This window comes from Elgaria multicarinata, chromosome 1 (genome assembly GCF_023053635.1).
Source record: "Elgaria multicarinata webbii isolate HBS135686 ecotype San Diego chromosome 1, rElgMul1.1.pri, whole genome shotgun sequence".
Taxonomy (NCBI): domain Eukaryota; kingdom Metazoa; phylum Chordata; class Lepidosauria; order Squamata; family Anguidae; genus Elgaria; species Elgaria multicarinata.
In genome coordinates this window covers 8,730,213-8,752,328 of record NC_086171.1, presented here as the reverse complement: position 1 = coordinate 8,752,328, position 22,116 = coordinate 8,730,213, and the positions used below count along the sequence as shown (strand labels likewise).

Genomic DNA, 22,116 nt, shown 5'->3' with positions numbered 1-22,116 from the left:
AGCCAGACGAACGTTACAACATTTTCCTTCCTGTTCGGATCATCCAGAGAAAACATCTTCAGCAAGATAGCTGGGGGGGGGGGGAGTCAAATTAAACACTTTGGCTGATGGAGGACTTCCACCAGCAGAATCAGGAGGGGTGGGGTTTTCAGTGGTTCCTCCAAACCCCTGTAACTTCCCCTATGCCCCCCAAATCTGCCTGAGAGGGAGGCGAAGTCACTGGAAATGACACACTTTTCGCTCTGCCGGTGGAAGCCTTCCATTGGTTGATGGGAGTTAGCTGGGTTCTGCCTCAAGGGTTCAGAACTCATCAAGTTCAGTGTGGTGGCCATCCCTACAACAAGCCTGCAAGGTAGGCTAGTGCTATACTCACAGTACTGCGACTGGGAGATTAAGGCTGAAAGTTGAACGATTTGCGGAAGGCAACCTGCTAAATTCGTGGCAAAGGCAACATTTGAACTGAGGACTTGATAGCTCACACTCTGGGACAGTATACTCTGAATTCAGGGGACATGCAGTATCCATCAAACTTAGAAGGGTCAGTTTAATGGCTCTCCAGCAGGATCACAGGAAGAGTCCCCCCAATCACCTCCTACTCCTGAGATTCTTCAATCCAGGGGTATTGAACCTCTTTCAGCCTGAAGGCTGAATTCCATTTCACAGATGCTCTTGGGGAGGTATGTGCATTCCAATGATGGGAGGGGCCAAAGAAAAAGGGGAGGGGCCAAAATACCAAATATTATGTAGCATTAAGCTTTTGGTGCTGGTGAGTAACCCTCAGGAGAGGAAGCCACCAAACGATAAGCAGTTGGGGGGAAAGGGTGGTGATGGCCACCGATTTGGATGACTTTAGGTTGGATAAATTCTTGGATGAGAAGGCTATCAATGGCTGCTAGCCCTGATTATTGTGTGCTATCTCCAGTATCTGAGGCAGTAAGCCTGTGTGCACCAGTTGCTGGGGAACATGGGTGGGAGGGTGCTGTTGCATCATGTCCTGCTTTGTTGGTCCCTGGTTGAAGGGCTGGTTGTCCACTGTGTGAACAGAGGGTTGGACTAGATAGACCCATGGTCTGATCCAGCATGGCACTTCTGATGTTCTTATGAGGGGACATAGGGAGGAAGCATGACTATTTGGAGAACCCCAGAGAGCAGAATTGAGACCCCAGGCGAGTCAGATTTGGTCTGATGGCTTGAACTTCAACATCTCCAGGATAGGACCTTAATGTCCTGCTCCATTGTGCTTTCAGGCTGAAAGAGATTTGATGCTCTGGACCTACACCCTGGCTCCTGGGATTTGAGTCTCGCAGCACCATTCACTATGGTCCTCGTTTATGGCTTAAGAAGAAGCAAAGCCTCAGCCAAATTATCTTCTCCACTTGGTGACCTGGATCTAAATTCTCACTTGTCACAGGCATTTGAGCCACTAAAGGCACTCCAAGTCCTGAAAGTTGTCACACAGAGGAGAGCCAGGATCTCTTCTCAATCATCCCAGAGTGCAGGACATGAAATAATGGTCTCAAGTGACAGGAAGCCAGATTCCAGCTGGACATCAGGAAAAATCTCCTGACTGTTAGAGCAGTACAACAATGGAATCAGTGTTCTAGGGAGGTTGTGGGCTCTCCCACCCTAGAGGCCTTCAAGAGGCAGTGGGACAACCATCTGTCCAGGATGCTTTAAGGTGGATTCCTGCATTGAGCAGCGGGTTGGACTTGATGGCTTTATAGGCTCCTTCCAACTCAACTATTCTTTGAAGGTATCAATGCCTGTTTCATAGCCCCTTGTTGGGTTTTCATCTCCAACCTCCATTGGTCCTTCATCCCGCCTGGCAGCCCTGTCATTCCGTGGACCATTTACGCTAATGTGATGCCTCTTGAATCTTGAATAGTGATCTAAACCCTTTTGTTGTTGCCCGTTGCCTGAAGCATGTGGAAATTATAATAATTTACTCTCCAATCATGATGGTGAACAAAAGCACAATCAAACATTCTTTGTGGCAGAAAAATAATGGAATCCGCTGCTGTTGTGGTGAGTGCAGATGGCACAGGCAGCTAACCCCAAAGCCATCCCATCAGATCCTTTAGAGAAGCAGCCCCACTTTTTAGTAGACATGGATTTACGCCAAGAATAATGTATACGTATATTATATAGTGCAGCTCCACATGCATTGTGGCAGAAATCTTAAGGGCGCTCAGTGTTAAACCCATATCACAGGTGCTATGAGGGAATAATAGGCAGCCCTAAAGCTATCTGGTGAGTTTATGAGTGGAGTGAAAATTGAATCCGGGATTTCCAGGCACATGGTTTTCACACTTATTCACTATCCTATATCTACTCAATAGTGATGACGCTAATGTGTTCGTGGCTGATGTAGAGAGTATTAATTTTGTCCTGAGAAATGTAGGTCTTTAATTTGTTCTGCAGTTCCTAGAGATTTGCACAAATTGCACTTGCAATTTGCACAAATTATTAATAATATAATATTAATTATTATTATTAATAATAATAATAACAACAATAGCACAGGGATTGGGATTGGGATCATTTCTTATCAACTTGTTCATAAATGATCTGGAATTAGGAGTGAGCAGTGAAGTGGCCAAATTATTTAAGGTTGTTAAAACACAAAGGGATTGTGAAGAGCTCCAAAGGGATCTCTCCAAGTTGGCAGAGTGGGTGTCTAAACGGCAGATGCGGTTCAATGTAAGCACGTTTTTTGGGGGGAAAAACCCAACTTCAAGTATAACCTAATGGGATCTGAGCTCTTAGTGACCGAACAAGAAAGAGATCTTGGGGTTGTGGTGGACAGCTCGATGAAAATGTCCACCCAGTGTGCGACCACTGTAAAGAAGGCAAAGTCCATGTTAGGCATTATAAGAAAAGGAATTGAGAATAAAATTGCCAATATTATACCGCCTTTATATAAAATCTATGGTGCAACCCCACTTAGAATTCTGTGTTCAGTTCTGATCACCACACCTAAAAAATGATATTATAGAGCTGGAAAAAGTGCAGAAAAGGGCAACGAAAATGGTTAAGGGAATGGAGCATCTCCCCTAGGAGGGAAGGTTACATCAGCTGGGATTGTTTAGCTTGGAAAAAAGGAGGCTAAGGGGAGACATGATAGAGGTGAACAAAATTATGCATGGTGTGGAGAATGTGGACAGGGAGACATTTTTCTCCTTCTCTCAAAATACTAGAACCCAGGGTCATCCTGTGAAGCTGATTGGTGGGAGATCCAGGACAAATAAAAGGAAGTCCTTCTTCACACAGCGCATAGTTAAATGATGGAACTCACTACCACAAGATGTAGTGATGGCCGCCAATTTGGATGGCTTCAAAAGGGGGTTGGATCAATTCCTGGAGGCAAAGGCTATCCATGGCTACTAGCCCTGATAGTTGTGTGCTATCTCCAGTATTCGGGGCACCAAGCCTGTGTGCACCAGTTGCTGGGGAACGTGGGAGGGAGGGTGCTGTTGCACCATGTCCTGCTTGTTCACCCCTGGCCGATGGCTGGTTGGCCACTGTGTGAACAGAGTGCTGGACTAGATGGACCTTTGGTCTGATCCAGCATCAGGGCACTTCTTAGGTTCTTAATAACAATAACAGCAACAACACCAAAAACCTGCTTGCTGGCCGGATTCCCTGCAGATAGAATAGGCCAGCTAGCGAAAGACAAACCAAAGTCCAGGGGACTGAGCTGGTGAAAGCTCATCGACGTCCGCCCCTCCCCAGATAGAGTCCACCAACATCCCTACACACACAAAATGTGAAACTGAGCGCAACTGGAAGGGGCAGGTTCATCTACCCCTATGCTCAACTGAAATGGACTAGGAAACTCTTATGGGCAAATCCTTATTAGCAAATTATGCAGATTGAAACTGAAAATTCGCGTGCTGGCCTGACGTGACACAGATTGAGTTGGACACTCTCGTGGGGAAGTGAGCGAAATTCTGGGGTGGGGTGGGGGTTGAGCGCCGTTCTTTTAGGCCAGAGTAAAGGGCTCCATTTGTGCTTTCACTTTTGCGTAAATGGGACCTTTACGGCTGCCATTTATGCAGGGTTGGCGTTACGTCATTTCCAAAGCTTCCATTATCGGAGGCTCTAGAATGGGGCTGCCGGCTGCCGGATGGTCGTCGGATGCTCTCTGAGCCATCGGAGAAGTGTGCATGAGCGGGAGCAAATGGGAGCAGCAGGGCAAGCATCCCATGGGTTGGTCTAGGGTGAATTCGCTCATCCCTAGCACCCACACCCCACGACCAAATGTCCACAGCCCGCCCAGGCATTCGCACCACGCTGCTCGCTGGGGGTGGGCAAGAAGACTGTGGGGTGGTCATGGGGTGGCCAACCATCCCTATGTTATCCCTGTTCCCTCTGGGAAACTCTCTGCTTCTTGGGCCATTTCTACACCAGCCCAGTGTAGAGGGAGGGAAGGGGGGAGGATCTCATGAGATTCTGATTGCAAGATCCTCCCTTTAGCCTTCATGTGGGTGCGACATCCTGGGAGGAAGGAGGGTGTCCCGCCTGCCTTTTTTTTTTAAAGGAGATGAGCGCATGTGCGCTCCAACAGAATGTAAGGTGGTTTTTTTTTAAAAAAAAACATGCCCCAACCCCACTCCCCCCACCTCCAATTCCTCCCGGACTGGTTCCTTCCTTCTACTGATCCCCACTACTCACGAGGAGGAGGAAAGAAGCCAGGATGGGCAGCCACACCTGCCGAGATGGGCGTCCACAGTCTTGGGACGATCTCGAGACCACGGGGAAAATCGGATTTTCCCAGGGAGTACTTATCCCTGGGAAGACCTGTTCTCGTCCCTCCTTCTTCCCCGGAGTCCCTGTGTGTCATTTGGACACACAGGGTCTCGGCTGTGACCAGCCCTCATTTTCAGGCTGGTGTAGAAATGGCCTTAAAGGGCCACTGGCTGATTCCGTCGCCACCGACTTCTGTGTCACGGGGCTGGTGAGGACTGCATCAGAGGGGTGTCCTCTGAGTCCGAGGAGTCTGGTAAATCCATTTCCTCTCACCTTGAAGGTCCTAGAGTAGCAGATAATGGGTTAATGGTTGAAGCCTCTTTCCCTCAGAGTCTTCTTCTGAGGCACGGCAGGGTGTCTAAGCCAGAGAACATGACAGCTCTTTTCCATGACCACATCGCTTTAACTGGAGCTTCTCTGCCACACAGCCTCATGTGGCGCAGAGCAGTAAGCGGCAGTTACTGCAGCCGAAAGGCTCCCCACGGCCTGAGTTCGATCCCAGCGGAAGCTGGTTCTCAGGCAGCCGGCTCAGGTCGACTCAGCCTTCCATCTTTCCGAGGTCGGTAAAATAAGTACCCAGCTAGCTGGGGGAAAGGGAACCGCGACTGGGGAAGGCAATGGCAAACCACCCCGCTGCAAAGTCTGCCAAGAATAAATAAGATGAATTCAGCAACATGTTGGAGAGGTTGTCAAGAGAAAGGAACGTATTTACATATGTGGTGGGAATGTGAATTTGGACAAAAATTATGGGAAATAGTGTTTAAAGAGATAAAAGAAATTTTAGGAATGGAGATTGAAGAGACACCTATAGTGGCATTGTTATCAGAGTATGGAGAATTGAAATGCAATCAAGAGACAGAAGAATTGATAACGAATTTGTTGACAGCAGCAAGACTAATGGAAGGTTCAAAGGGATTATCATATAGAAGATTGGTACGAAGAAATATGGGATATTGCTATTAATGATAAATTAACATGTAACATAAAAGTTAGAAGAGGAATGATAAAAATGAATGATTTTGAAGGAATATGGAAACAGTTTTTAGAATTTGTACTATTAAAGGGAAGAGGGAAAATACCTCCAGAAGAAGTAATGAGATTTCGGAAATATGAATAAGCTCCCGTGGTTGGAGGGAGCACACTTACGTTAATTATGATTATGATAAAGGGAATTAAATTAGAACATATGTTTATTAAATTGTTTACTTTATATTATGTGTATTATGGGGTATTATTTTATATTGTATTGTTGTATTGTTTGGATGTATTAAAAATAAAAAATATATAAATAATAATAATAAAAAACAATGCCAAGAAAACGTCAGCGAAAGCAGGCGTCTCTCTAGGAGTCAGCAATGACTCAAGTGCTTGCATGAGAGGTTCCTTCCCTTCACTTTTCCTGCCCCTGAGCTAGGCCCCCACTCTCCAAACAGGATTGAAAACACATGCATCACAAGGTACCCTGTTGGGGCATGGCCCTGTTCACAGTGATACACATGGGTTTGTTGAGTGGCAATGCATAGAACCGGCCTCGGGCTGTCTAGAGCACAGAAACGGATCTATCACAAGGTTTGCTATCTCTCTTATCTATGTCCACAGCCTCAGCCTGAATTCCTCCCTCCTCCCTGCCTTGTAGCAACGAGTTGTATTGCCGTTCCCGGCTTCTTTTATCGCTTAAGAATTAAGCCAGCTGCTTTTCAAGCGTGCCGTCACACTAGAAGCAACCGAACTTTGAATGCTTTGGCATGGGAAATTCTCTTCTCCGTTTGATTGATTCATGTTCAGTTGACGCTCTTCCCCTCCAATCTGATCTTTGCAAATGACAACAACAATGATGCTGACAGTTTCCAAGACTCCCTGGGAGATTCGGAGGGTTTGACTCTGAGCATTTACTTGCCTTTCATCTTCCTTCCACCTGCGTCCTCCCTGTCCTGTGTTATCCATCACACCGTACAGCATTTTGCCCCGATCGCTGGTGTTCGCTCCTGGGGAAACAGAACCCGATTCATCGTAATTGAATGTAGAAAGCTCTAAACATCCCTGAGGCAGAAGAAGTAAAATCAGGAGGCTGTGACCCAAAGAAATTCACACTTACGGGATCGTTTTACACCACATGGCACTAAGTGGTTGCATTCGGAGAGTTGAAGGCAGCGCATTGCTGCGCATGAATGGCGCACCGGGGAAATGAAGAATGGAGCAAGGAGTGGGCTTTCAAGAAACCACCAAATTATTATAATGACATAAATTTATTTCGAAGCATTCCTGTAGAATTACGTTCAAAGTGACACACAACATAAAACGTTAAAAAAAGGAACTCCCCAAAGTGAAATAAAAGCAGAACAAACAATACAACTGACACCACTTTAAAATGATGGAGCAAGAAGACTAAAATGGTGGTGCTGGCAGCAAAATCAAATCTGATAAATGTCAGGGCTGAACATGGTTAATGTGTGGATCTGGCAGAAAACGGAAATCACACATGTAGTTTTCTCCTAGGGATGTATTATTATTATTATTTATTTATTTATTTATTTATTTATTTATTTATTTATTTATTTAGCACCATCAATGTACATGTATGAATCTGAATTCTGGTTTCCTTCTGTTTTTCATTTGTCCAATCTTAAGTTTGTCTTGAACCTAGATAATTTCCCCAGTCTTCAGTTCCAATTGTTCCAAACTTTGAGATTTTTTTTAAAAAAAAGTTCATATGAAAATTCATGAGCATTTTTGTGTACATTTAATGCATTTAATGCATTTTTGCTTAATATACAGTTTTTGCAAACAATTTTACGAATATAATGTATTTTGCCATCATTTCCCCCAATAGACACATTTTTGTATGCATTTTTTTTTATTGGAGAACTGCATTGCAATGGCAAATTTCAAAGGATGCCTGAGGTTTGGTTCACAAAACCAAAATTATGCAAGTTTGCATGATTTATTTTATTTTATTTTATTTATTACATTTTTATACCGCCCAATAGCCGAAGCTCTCTGGGTGGTTCACAAAAATTAAAACCATAATAAAACAACCAACAGGTTAAAAGCACAAATACAAAATACAGTATAAAAAGCACAACCAGGATAAAACCACGCAGCAAAATTGATATAAGGTTAAAATACAGAGTTAGAACAATACAATTTAAATTTAAGTTAAAATTAAGTGTTAAAATACTGAGAGAATAAAAAGGTCTTCAGCTGGCGACGAAAGGAGTACAGTGTAGGCTAGGGTGACCAACTGTCAGGATTTCCCCGGATTTGTCCTGGTTTTTGTTCTTTCCATGGTGTCAGGGGGGATTTTCTATAATTTTCAATAATGTCCTGGAATGACACACCTTCCCCTTTAAGGCTGCCATTAGTATGGCAGGAGGGAATGACATGCTTTCTTGAGGCACATCGTTCCCCCACCCCGAGCTCCAATTGAGGTTTTAAAGGGGAAAGTGGGTCATTCGTGGACATTATAGAAAAGGCCCCAATTGGAGTGGATGGTGGTGGTGCAGAATGAAATCCTTTCCCCTCCTCTACTCCAATCGGGTTCTTTAAGGTGGCGGGGGAATAACATACTTTCTGCAGGACTCAGAAAGCTGCTTCCCCACACACACACTAGGTGTCCTCTTTTTTGGTTTCCCAAATATGGTCACCGTAGTGTAGGCGCCAAGCGTACCTCTCTAGGGAGCTCATTCCACAGCCAGGGTGCCACAGCGGAGAAGGCCCTCCTCCTAGTAGCCACCCGCCTCACTTCCTTCGGCAGGGGCTCACGGAGAAGGGCCCCTGTAGATGATCTTAAGGTCCGGGTAGGTACATATGGGAGGAGGCGTTCCTTCAAATAACCTGGCCCCAAACCTGGCCCCACACATTACAGTGTGATTGGGGAAATTCTCCAGTTTCAAGATGAATCAAGCTTAAGGTTGCACAAAATGAGACATGGAAGGAAATTGGGAAACTGAGCAAAGCTGAAAGATTCGTCCAGTCCTAATGAAGAGTATGTGTGCTCATGGGTAGGGATGGATGGACTCACCTTCATTTGGCTCCATCAGATGCTCGCCAAGGCACTGCCAGTGCACACGCCCACTCGAAGCACTGTGCAAGCTTCTTTGCAGCTTGGTACCACCCAACGAAGCTGCGAACCTGTCGACCCTCATCCGTCGCCTCCACTGTTGTGCACAATGGAGGCTCTGGAAATTATGGATCTTCTACCTTGTGTAAATGGCAGCTGTAAAGGCCTCATTTACACAAGATTAAAGATATGAATATAAGTTCTGGAAATTGTATATTTCCCACATGGCATAAATGGCGGCCATGAGTGCAAGATTAAAGGTGAGCGCTCAGTTGACGCCTGTAATCTTGCATAGCTGGGGCATTCATAGTCGTCATTTATGCAAGGTAGGAAATATGTCATTCCTGTAGCCTCCATTGTGCACAAGAGCGGGTGGAAGCCGCGTGCTTGTCAAGCCATGGGTTGCTTGGAGACCCAGTCGGGTGCCCACAACATCCCTACGCATGGCTTGCTGACTGCTGGAAATGGCGATGGAGAACTGAGTGGGAATGCAGTATTGTGGAGGAAGGCAATGTTGACTGAATGGAACACTGTCGAGGTCCACTCCACGCTGTGAGCTTTGTTCCTCTAGGGATGAATGAGAGCTTTGTTTCAGTTCATTTTTAGAATCATGGGATCATAGAATCATAGAATAGCAGAGTTGGAAGGGGCCTACAAGGCCATCGAGTCCAACCTCCTGCTCAATGCAGGAATCCACCCTAAAGCATCCCTGACAGTTGGTTGTCCAGCTGCCTCTTGAAGGCCTCTAGTATGGGAGAGCCCGCAACCTCACCAGGCAACTGATTCCATTGTCGTACTGCTCTAACAGTCAGGAAGTTTTTCCTGATGTCCAGCTGGAATCTGGCTTCCTTTAACTTGAGCCCGTTATTCCATGTCCTGCATTCTGGGAGGATTAAGAAGAGATCCTGGCCCTCCTCTGTGTGACAACCTTTTAAGTATTTGAAGAGTGCTATTATGTCTCCCCTCAATCTTCTCTTCTCCAGGCTAAACATGCCCAGTTCTTTCAGTCTCTCTTCATAGGGCTTTGTTTCCAGACCCCTGATCACCCTGGTTGCCCTCCTCTGAACACGCTCCAGCTTGTCTGCGTCCTTCTTGAATTGTGGAGCCCAGAACTGGACGCAATACTCTAGATGAGGCCTAACCAGGGCTGAATAGAGAGGAACCTGTACCTCACGTGATTTGGAAGCTATACTTCTATTAATGCAGCCCAAAATAGCATTTGCCTTTCTTGCGGCCATATCGCACTGAGGGCTCATATTCAACTTGCGATCTACATACGCACAAATAATTAGGATTTACTCAGTTTACACTTTGGCCCTGTTCAGAAAACACCTTAAACCACGGCTTTAACCACAGTGGTTAAGCCAGAAAGCCTGGCTGTGTTCACCTTAAACCATGGCTTTAACCCCAATGACTAAGGCAAAAAGCCTTATTCCCCATAATTAAAGCTGCGGTTTAATGTGTCTTCTGAACACAGCCCAGCTTTCTGGCTTAAGCACCGTGGTTAAAGACATGGCTTAAGGTGTCTTCTGAATGGGGCCATGGGGAACTGAACACAGATTCTGTCACAATCTGCAGTCAAAGTCTGCACATTCCCAAGCTTGCAATGTGATTTGACAGCATGTGTAACATTTGAAAAATGTGCACGCGTTAGCCAATTTATTAATTTATTACATTTATTTATTTATTTATTACATTACCAATGGGAGAACAATGTGCATATTTCAGAGATCCACACAACTGAGGTATACGTTTGGAAAAAATACTCACAGATTTTCATGCCGAAGAAGAAGAAGAAGAAGTAGAAGAAGAAGAAGAAGAAGAAGAAGAAGAAGAAGAAGAAGAAGAAGAAGAAGCTTGCAATCTGATATGGATTTGAGTCAAAATGAGCTTTGAGATAGAATTCGGAGTACTTTGATTTGGAGTACTTTCTGTACATACAACACTTGGTTCTTCTCCTCCTCGTCCTCGTCCTCGTCCTCGTCGTCCTCCTCCTCCTCCTCCTCCTCCTCCTTCTTTTTCTTCTTCTCCTTCCTCTTCTCCTTCCTCTTCTTCTTTTTGTTTCTATCCTATCTTTCTTTCATAGAATTCAAGGAGGCTTATACAGAATGCCCGGGTTGTCTTCCATCCAGGGAAATACCAAAGGCAGAGCTGCTTAGCTCCAGCCAGAAGAGTAGAGTTGGAAGGGGCCTATAAGGCCATCGAGTCCAACCCCCTGTTCAATGCAGGAATCCACCTTAAAGCATCCCTGACAGATGGCTGTCCAGCTGCCTCTTGAAGGCCTCTAGTGTGGGAAAGCCCACAACCTCCCTAGGTAACTGATTCCATTGTCGTACTGCTCTAATAGTCAGGATGTTTTTCCTGATGTCCAGCCTGAATCTGGTTTCCTGTCACTTGAGCCCATTATTCCATGTCCTGCACTCTGGGAGGATCGAGAAGAGATCCTGCCTTCAGGTAATAGCCCTGAGAGCTGACTTTTCACCAGGGTCTCAGGGCTGGAGGAAGGAAGAGGCAGGCTGCTATTAAAATGAGGGGAGGTCCCTCCTCAAGGACCAGGATTGCCAACATATCTCTGGCCTTGCAGAGAAGAAGAAAACACAGATCTTTAGAAATCCTGCTCCAGCATCTGGATTATTCAGTCATTTAACTTTCAGCCATTTATTGAGAGCTCTGATGGTTTGGGTTAGAGGCATGGAGACCTGAAACTTCCCCTTGAGTTTTCTTTCTTAAGCAGGAAGGGAGGTGTTGCCATCTGCCCACTGTTGCCATCTGCCCTTCACGTGCTGTGTGGATTCGTACTCTCCACGTCAGGGGGGAAATGTGAGGGAATGAGAAGACTAAAGAGGGAAGGGTCTAGCAATGAGCTGGCTTGTTCTGTTTCCTTCTCCAGTGGGAGAATTAAAATGTTCTATGTCAGGGTCCTTAGATGGAAACCCTATCAGGACTTGAAACTTTATGGTTCCCTTTCTGTGTAGCTTTAATGTCATGGAAAGCCAACTGTCCTCAGCTTAATACTGTGGCTCAGCTGAGATTCCAGGTCTTTTTGGTCCCCATATCAAAGTTCAGGCTTCCTCCATGAGAGGTAAACTAGACATGACATGGGTTTATAATAGCCATTGTCTTTATTTTGCAGGCTGTAGCAATGCACTCAGACTGTTTCATCAGGAAGGAGCAAGAGGCCTGCTTAGAAACCATCCAGAAACAGATCACCTTAATTCCGCTAAATGAATCATCTCCAGGTATGTTGTGGGACCTAACCCAAACTCAAAACTTTTCTCTTCCAGGTCTTCCAGTATAATTGTTGGAGTCAGGTAAGGAAGTTACGATGGGGAAAGACGAGAATGTAACTGGAAATGGGGTTTTCTGAATTTCTCCAATCCTCATTACCCGGAAAGAGACGCAGACTCACTGTGTTCAGAAATCCACACCTTTTGGGATTTGCGAGTCATTCTGTGGAACTGAAAACCTGCTTCCCATGAAATGCAGTCTTTCGAAAAGTGCATAAATGAAAATATAAACATATAAAAATGCATACAAAGATGTTTTAGTCAATGACTACCAAAATGCACACAATTCAAAAAACATGGTAAACCTGCATACATTTTTTAGAATTACTAAAAAAATATGGATGCATCTTTTTCCATGGGGGGTGGGAGACCTTCGGATGGATCTGGAAAAGGGAGATAGAGTAAGTCTACAGAAATGGACTGGGTGGAACTGTTCATCCTTAGCTAGGATAATTCTTGTAAAACAGTCACAGCTTCAGGAGTTAAATTGTAATCTGCAAAGTGTGCAGTGAAACTGAGAATGCAGAGACAGAGCAAGGGCCTTCATAGAATCATAGAATAGCAGAGTTGGAAGGGGCCTACTACAAGGCCATCGAGTCCAACCCCCTGCTCAATGCAAGAATCCACCCTAAAGCATCCCTGACAGATGGTAGGCCTTGCTAGACCTACCTTAAGTTAAAATCCGGGTGTGTGGAGGGGCCAGCCCACGCTAGAAGTAGCATGGGCTGTCCCTCCTATCCACATGTCGATGCAACGGGCTACAGGAAAGCCCCGTCATGTCGGCCATTTTGTTTTACATCTTAAAGGGGCCATGTGCACAGGAGCGCACCAACAATAAAGGTAGGATGTGTTGTTGTTTTTAAAAAAGGGTTCCCCGCTCCCCCTGCCCCCGATTTCACCCCCCCTCCGGCCGCGATCCCTCCGCCTGCCCACGATCTCCAATCCCCCCCTGGCTCCGTTTCCCCCCCATCTCCCCACCCTGCCCTGACAGCTGCAGCGCTCCTGCGGAGCGCTAAGTGCCATCCACTGCTTTTCCCGGCTACTCGCGAGTTAATGCGGTAGCTGGGAAAAGCAGCAGGACAGGCTACACGCCTGCGGTCTTGGGTTCAGCCCGAGACCACAGGAAATACCAGGCCACAACCGGTGCCGGTTACCCCAGGCCAAGGGAGGGTTGACCCCTGCCTGACCCCGTGATCCCCTGTGCATCATCTGGACGCACAGGGGCTGGCCCGGGGCTCACACCGGGCTAAAACCTGGTCTAGCAACGGCCCAAGACGTTATATACTAAAATGGGTATGGTCATTCAAGTGTAGAACCAGTGAGCATTTTGCAGAGACGTTTACAATGTAAGTAGCTAGTGCACACCACAGGAAGTAGAACCCAGAAACCATTAAGCACTGCTGAGTAGCTAATTAAAGAAGGTATAGAGTGTGATTGGTGGACACTATCATGTATGGAAATAGATAGTGTCATAAAAGAAGTGTCATGGGTACTTGGAAGTCACACACAGCCCAGTAAGGATGGTTGGCAGAGAGTGTGGGCATATATCTTTGCATCGTTAACTTAGTCGAATAGCAAAAACAAAACAAACCCACAGGGATCATTCAGCTAATAATGAAAGAAGTTAGAGCTCTCTAGAACATACCAGATGCATAGATCTTGTGAAATCCCCAATTTCACAAGATCTTTCCCCGATTTTCAGGTGTCGTTTCTTCTGCTGTCCGCTTATTGACAGAATTGGGTATTTCTGCGAGACGTCCAAGAATGTCGTTCCACTTGCGCTAATGTGCAAAAGTAGTAATTTGCACTCTGTGCTATTGTGCTTCAGCACAGCTGCACACTAATGCAAGTGAAAATTAGCTCAAATGCACATTGGTGCAAGTGGGAATTTGTTTTTTGCTGTGTACATTATTTATAGTTTTACGGTGTTTGGTTTTATCTGTACGCCGACCAAAGGTATAGGATGGGATACAAATGTTTAAACAAATTAATTAATGCAACTACAAAATTGTGCAACGCCTCCCCCGCCCACAATAAAAAGAACAATCTTCAAGTCCGTGCAAGTCCAAAAAAATAAAAGTTGGCTTGCTGTGTAATCTGGAGATTGGATTCACAGAAACCCAAATCCATTCAAATCCTTTGCAAATTTCTGTGACTTCCATAATGCGCAACCAGTCTTTGCCAGATGCTTCATGGAGCACTATGCCAGATCTCATAGAGCCCCAATTCCAGCAAAGGGAATGGATTTGGAGGCAGCAATGACTCCTAAACATTTCTGTCTCTGTGTGTGTTTAATACCTGCTTCCTCTTGGTCCCTCTGTTGCTGCTACTCTTCTTCTTCTTCTTCTTCGCCTCCTCCTCCTCCTCCTCATTGAGGGGAGACATGATAGCACTCTGCAAATACTTAAAAGGTTGTCACACAAAGGAGGGCCAGGATCTCTTCTCGATCCTCCCATAGTGAAGGACATGGAATCATGGGCTCAAGTTACAGGAAGCCAGATTCCAGCTGAACATCAGGAAAAGCTTCCTGACTGTTAGAGCAGTATGACAATGGAACCAGTGACCTAGGGAGGTGGTGGGCTCTCCCACCCTAGAGGCCTTCAAGAGGCAGCTGGACAACCATCTGTCAGGGATGCTTTAGGGTGGATTCCTGCATTGAGCAGGGGGTTGGACTCAATGGCTTTATAGGCCCCTTCCAACTCTGCTATTCTATGCTGCTGCTGCTGCTTCTCGTCATCCCTCCTCTCTCCTCCTCCTCCTCCCCCTCCTCCCCTCCTCCTCCCTCCTCCTCCTCCCCTCCTCCTCCCTCCTCCTCCTCCCCTCCTCCTCCTCCCCCTTCTCCTCCTCCTCCCCTCCTCCCCTCCTCCTCCCTCCTCCTCCTCCCCTCCTCTTCCTCCCCCTTCTCCTCTTCCTTCTCCTCCTCTTCCTCCCCTCCTCCTCTCCCTCTCCTCCTCCTCCCTCTCCTCCTCCTCCTTCTCGTCCATTCAGAGATGCCAACAGTAGCAGCACATGAGTAGTTTACACACAGAATGTCCCAGATTCAATCCCTGGCAGCCCCCGTTAAAAGGAACCGTTTGCAGGGGATGGAAAGCCGATGCTTGTCAGACTAAGCTGATAAAGTAGCTTCTTCGGTTCCTCTTCTACTGTCATGTGCAAGGAGGCTACGTTTAGTCGTGGCTAATGCCGTGCCATCAGTCGTTCTGCCAGTTCCTGCTTAACCAGTGGCCAAAGGCCATCTGGTCCTGATGATGTGGCCATTTAACTGATGCGCCCCAGCGCTCCAAACCTGCCCCCGCCCTGGCCTCTTGCCATTTGCTTCCCTGCCGGGAATCTCGTAGAAAGACCCCCGCGGCAGCTTTTGAGCGAGGTCTGTATGGATCGGCAGTTTCGAGTCGTGATCGGATCAGGCTGCCTCCTGTGCCCAGCTGCTAGAGCGGAAATGCACGCCGAGCAAATAATCCCATCCCCAACTCTGAGCGGGGCCAGGGGAAATGAGAACGGCTTGCTGCAAGGCTCAGGAAGGGTGGGAGACTGATGAGGCATGGCATCAAAAAAGGCCAAGTGAGCCTCCTCTCGCCACCATGGCACAGACGGGAGAAACCGCCTTGCCCTCGAGCGCACAGCCTTTTGCACAATGCGCGTCTGCGAAATCGCCTCCCCTGCGCCGCTTGGCAAAGCAAAACCTAACCTCCAGCCGTCTTCCCCCCCCCCCAGCCTTCTATACACACAGGCGCGGCCTCCCATCTTCCGCTGATGTTATTATTCACTTTCATGTGAGAAGGATAACAAAGCTCGTTCGAGTTGATTGGCACCGTCCCTGGTTTTGCTCATTGCCAGACGTTTTTCCTCCTCTAAGGGCATTTGGAAATGGATTTACGAAAGGGGGGGGGGAAGAAACACGGGCAAGGGGAGGCAGGCATGACAACGTTTATAAAATGATCCCTGGTGCGGAGCAAGTGGATAAAAGGGAAGAAAGGACGTCATCGCACCACGCGTAATTACGTTACAGAACTCGCTGGCGCGACGTAGGGAGAGGGTTTTGTCACCAATGGCTTTATTTGATCAACTTTAAGGCTCATGATTAACCACCCGTGGGCCCAATGAGATGTGATGGGCATCTGAGGACCTTGTCTTCTGCCTGGTGCTGGTTAGGAACACAGGGAGTTACGTGATAACAAGTCAGACACTATTCACATGCACACAGAGGGTGGGTGATTAAGAGGAACTATGTAGAGAGGAGGGGTAACGGAACCACGTCAAGAAGCTCCATCGCACAAAGGGGAACCGTGCTGCACCCTGAGGTTCTGGTACCACCACCACCCATAGTTATATCACTTTCCTCTGCACAGTTTAACCACGCATCCTGTTATCCTCCATGAAGAGGCAGGCGAAAGCAACTCCATTGAAAATAAATGTAAAAAATAAATGTAAAAAATTGCCAGTGATCATAGAGAAAGTCCGCGGCAGCAAGCACATTGCCAGAAGTCTTGATCACTCTTGCTGGAGGACTCTATGGTTGCCGCCATTTTGGGGGGGGCAAAACAATGAGAAAAACCCACAACGCCCCACCTAGATCATGACTGCCCTTACCTAATTAGCAACACCGCTATTAGTAGGCAAAGAAACCAAACGCTAGGCCAGGGATGGAGAGTCCGTTCAGATGGTGCTGTGCACAGCACTAATGCTGAAATATATATACACACACACACCCTGCTTCCCGGCTAGCAGAATGAGCAGCATTTTTTCAGGACCTTTGAAAAAGGGCAATGCTCACCAGATCTTTCTTCCATCTAAAAGATGAGTCTGCTTTCTTTCCTTATCCATATGTGCATACACAAAGACGTACACAAACCCTGTTTCCTACAGCAGCAGCCAGCCTGGGAAATGCAAGCGAGCGGCGCTTCTGACTCACAAAGAGAATAGCAAATGTTGTTCCATGAGCAGCGTTTTGATGAGATGAGAATGGGGCGGGGGGGGGGGGCATGAGCCAGAAAGAGCCCTCCTTGGCTTTTTATATTCCTGATTTAATTAGCCGGGGTTTGCAGTTAAAGCTAACTCATAAATAGGGACCTCGGTGTTTTCGTCAGCTCGGCCCCCTGGACTTGGGCTGGTTTCTATACAAGCTGGGCCAACTCGAATTGCATCCAAGTTTGGTTTTTTGTTTCATTTTTTTTAAGAGAAATTTGTGCAAATTTATTTATTATTTATTACATAGAATCATAGAATAGCAGAGTTGGAAGGGGCCTACAAGGCCATCGAGTCCAACCCCCTGCTCAATGCAGGAATCCACCCTAAAGCATCCCTGACAGATGGTTGTCCAGCTGCCTCTTGAAGGCCTCTAGTGTGGGAGAGCCCACAACCTCCCCAGGTAACTGATTCCATTGTCGTGCTGCTCTAACACTCAGGAAGATTTTTTCTGATGTCCAGCTGGAATCTGGCATCCTGTAACTTGAGCCCCTGATTCCATGTCCTTCACTATGGGAGGATTGAGACGAGATATTGGCCCTCCTCTGTGTGACAACCTTTTAAGTATTTGAAGAGTACTCTCGTGTCTCCCCTCAATCTTCTCTTCTCCAGGCTAAACATGCCCAGTTCTTTCAGTCTCTCTTCATAAAGCTTTGTTTCCAGACCCCTGATCATCCTGGTTGCCCTCCTCTGAACACACTCCAGCTTGTCTGCATCCTTCTTGAATTGTGGAGCCCAGAACTGGACGCAATACTCTAGATGAGGCCTAACCAGGGCCGAATAGAGAGGAACCAGTACCTCATGTGATTTACATTTACATCCCATCTTTTTTCCACCTTAAGGAACCCAAGACAACATATGTAATGTTCCTCCTCTCTATTTTATCCTCACAACAACCATCTCTGAGAGTCTGTGACCAGCCCAGAATCCAAAGCTACACCAAGCAGGATTTGACACTCTGATAACAGTTCAAAAACTGTACGTGGAGCGTGGCCTGGGCCCCCGACTGTTGTCACTACTGTTACAAATCATTTTAAAGCAGTACTGTAGATTCTGCTCTGGTGACCTTCCATGGCCAAGAGGGGACTAGACCCCAGATTTCCCGACTCTTAGTCCGATGCACTAGACACTGCACCACACTGGCTCTCAAGTTATGCAAATTGCTAACAAATTGCAAACTGTGACCATAATTTGCACAATCTGTGCAAACGTTGGCCATGATTTGCATAAATTGTGTAAATTTCAAATTACAATTGTGCAAATTTCAGCTGCATTTTTTTGGGGGGGAATTTCTATTTACAATGTTAAAAAACGTTGTTTTTTTTATTTGGGGGACAAACTGTGCCATGGTTCTCAAATAAAAGTCAAGCTATGGGTGCAGCAGAAATCCAGCAAACCTGTAAAGGTCCCAGTGACCAACATCCCAACCCATAAATATCCTGTGCTGTTTGTTTTCAAACTAGATTTCTAGTAGGGCTGTGCAGGGACCCCCTGATCCGCTTCAGATCCCGATCCGGACCTTCCAGATTGGGTCTGAACTGCTCTGGATTGATCCAGACCTCTTACGAACTGATCCGGATCTGAATCCAGAGCGAGATCCAGAGGTCCGGATTTCCCCCCATAGACTTACATTGGAAAAGTAAAATGCCTATAACTTTTTTTTTTTCAAGATGTAACTGAGCACCGTGGTAGCATCTAAATAGATCCTTAGTCATGCCAATTGTGAAGCAAATTAAATCATCCCCTGATTTTCAGGGAATTTTTAAAACTTCCACCTCCCATTTAGAAAACTGCATTTATATCTGTCACTTTTCAAGATACACACATGTAACTGGGCACCATGATAGCATCCACAACAGACCTTAGGCATGGCCACTTTGAAAGAAATGGGATCATGCCCTGATTTTTAGTGATTTTTTAAAAGTTAAATCTCAACCATAATATCCTTCAGAAATAAAATGTGTATTAGAAGAAGATAATGAAAGTGCATCTCAGGACAATCTCACTGGCCTTTGGCAGCCAGCATTGGAGCTGTGGGTTTCAGTTAGAACCAGTCAGAACTCTAAAGGAGCTATTGAAGGTGCTTTTGGGGATAGGGTTCAGCACCTTGGGCAGCTCCTTTAGAATTCTGACTGAAACCCAGAGTGGAATCACCATCCCATGACAGTGAAGCCACCAGCCTCCACTGGTAGCCAAGCAAGATTTATCCCTGCCATGACCGGCATTGGGTGGCATCTTGTGCTCAAGACCTAGGGCTCCTGGCGAGGGGAGACCATCTTTCCCATCTCTAAGATGAGAAGGTGAAGGAGGAGAAGGACATCCTTTTGCTGTGTTCTAAAAACACTCCATAAGCAGCCAAATAAGCCATTTGAAGGCTCAGAGGGTGACAAAAAGAAAGAGGGCCTTCTCAGTGGTACCACCCCCCACCCCTACCTGTGGAATGATCTCCCCACTGAGGTCTGCCTGGTGCCAACGTTGTTACCTTTTTGGTGCCAGGTTTAATCTGTCCTCTAATCCCAGGCATTTGCTGGTATCTGATGGCACTTAACGCCATTTGATAATGGATGGCATTTTAATGCCACTCATTTCCAGTATCCTGTTGTAACTGTTTTAGCTGCTTGAAAGACTGAAAGAACTGGACATGTGTAGCTTGGAGAACAGAAGATTGAGGGGAGACATGATAGCACTCTTCAAATACTTAAAAGGTTGCCACACAGAGGAGGGCCAGGATCTCTTCTCGATCCTCCCAGAGTGCAGGACACAGAATAATGGGCTCAAGTTAAAGGAAGCCAGATTCCGGTTGGACATCAGGAAAAGCTTCCTGACTGTTAGAGCAGTATGACAATGCAACCAGTTACCTAGGGAGGTGGTGGGCTCTCCCACACTAGAGGCCTTCAAGAGGCAGCTGGACAACCTTCTGTCAGGGATGCTTTAGGGTGGATTCCTGCCTTGAGCAGGGGGTTGGACTCGATGGCCTTGTAGGCCCCTTCCAACTCTGCTATTCTATGATTCTATGAAATTGTTTTTAAGTTTTGTCTTTTATCTTATTATTTTTTCTAATTTTTGTCAACTGCCTGGAGATGTTTGCCTACTGGGCGATATAGAAATCAAACAAAGGAAAATAAAGGACATGAAATTATGCCTGAACAGGCTATCTCAGGGTGGGGAGACGACTTCTTTTTGGCAGAGGGCCAAATTCCATTTCAGAGAATTTGTTTTTAAGTTCTCTCCTATCAACCCAAAGAAACCATTAAAATGGTCTTGAGATGTAAATGATTTTGTTAAAAGTGGAAGTTAAGGGGTGGAGAGAGACAACCCAAAAAACTGCATTTTGAAGGATGAGCTCAGAAAAACTGTCCAATGGGCAGGAAGAATATAACTCACTTGAATGCAGAAAAAAATGTTCCTTGTTTTCCCATTTCCAGATAAGAGATCCCAGCCTTTCAAAAAGCCATTTTCCCATGTGTGAAATATTTCGCTATGTAAATGACTTGGCGCTAGCCTTACCTATTTTTGAGATGCTATTGAGGGGACTTGAAAGCAGAGCTTTTTTCACACTCCTTGAAAGAAGGGTTGGCTTTCTGAAAAAGAGACTCAAAGAGCGGGGGTTATGTTCCTGAACCTGGCAGACAATGTGCTATCTGTTGGTTTCCATTGGTTGCTCCATCGTGCCAATGCACCATTCACTCACAGGGATTACATGCTGCCACAATCTGATACTATGCACATGACTGGGAAGTAAATCCCACTGAGGTTAATAAAATGTATTCCCATCCCATTGTATGTGGGCCAAGAGCTAGCCGATAAAAATATGCAGAATCCAATTTCCTTTCATGGGAATTATTTCCCAGGGCCAAACTACACCTTCTTCTGCCTCTGGTGTAAGTGCACATGGAAGTTAAGGAAACAGGTTTTAAAAAATGCAATTTTATAAACTAAAATATAATGTTAAAAGTAACATACACAGAGCATTTCACATGTACAATAATACAACAAAACAATCAAACCGCTAGACAGAAAATGCTCAATAATAATTTTTGTGAACCGCCCAGAGAGCTTCGGCTATTGGGCGGTATAAAAATGTAATAAATAAATAAAATAATAAATTTGGCCAGACGCATTTCGACTCGTGGTCTTCCTCAATGGCCAGTGTGCCAAGCTGATTAGTACCGTGGACTAATTTTTCTTGGGACTGACTTAAAAGTTCCAAATAATATAGATAATCAGATGTTACTTCCCACAATATACGTTATAATTCCAAATATTCAAAGGAAGCCCATAGAAGGTATTCTAAACAGCCATTGCACGCAAGTGTGATAATACTGGTATCTCACAGCCAGTGCCTGATAGAGATGTATAAAATTATACGTGGTGTGGAGAATGGCGATAGGGAGACATTTTTCTTCCTCTCCCATAATACTAGAATGCCATGGGGGCATCCCATGAAGCTGATTGGTGGGAGTTTCAGAACAAATAAAAGGAAGTACTTCTTCCCACAGCACACAGTTAAACTATGGAACTCACTACCACAAGATGTAGTGATGGCCACCAATTTGGATGGCTTTAAAAGGGGGTTGGATAAATTCCTGGAGGAAAAGGCTATCAATGGCTACTAGCCCTGATGGTTATGTGACACCTCCAGTATCCGAGGCAGTAAGCCTATGTGCCCCAGTTGCTGGGGAACACGGGCTGAAGGGTGCTGTTGCACCATGTCCCGCTTGTGGGCTCCTGGTCGACAGCTGGTTGGCCCCTGTGTGAACAGAGTGCTGGACTAGATGGACCCTCAGTTTGATCCAGCATGGCATTTCTTATGTACTTATGTTCTTATGATGCACACTGGACCTAGAATGAGTATTTGAAGAACAGGGGCAGCATGGCCACAACTCTTGTGTTAATTTGACCCATTTTTCTTCTACAGGATGCCCAGGGATGTGGGATAACATTACGTGTTGGAAGTCTGCCTTTGTGGGCGAGGTTGTCTTTGTCAAGTGCCCAGCGCTCTTCACGTTGGTCAACTTCGATGACGGTAACGTTGCCCGATCCTTTTTTGCGGTT

The 22,116-nt window shown here is 46.0% G+C and overlaps 1 protein-coding gene across 4 annotated transcripts in view; it reads left to right on the top strand.

The window, feature by feature from the left end:
* The window catches only part of LOC134396511 (pituitary adenylate cyclase-activating polypeptide type I receptor-like), a 145,866-nt gene that overhangs the window by 34,343 nt on the left and 89,407 nt on the right, over positions 1–22,116 (top strand). For all 4 annotated transcript variants that reach the window (XM_063123041.1, XM_063123033.1, XM_063123026.1 and 1 more), the window contains exons 3-4: positions 11,943–12,048; positions 21,980–22,087. In XM_063123041.1, coding sequence (XP_062979111.1) covers positions 11,943–12,048; positions 21,980–22,087 — 214 coding nt within the window. The remainder of the gene's footprint in view (positions 1–11,942; positions 12,049–21,979; positions 22,088–22,116) is intronic.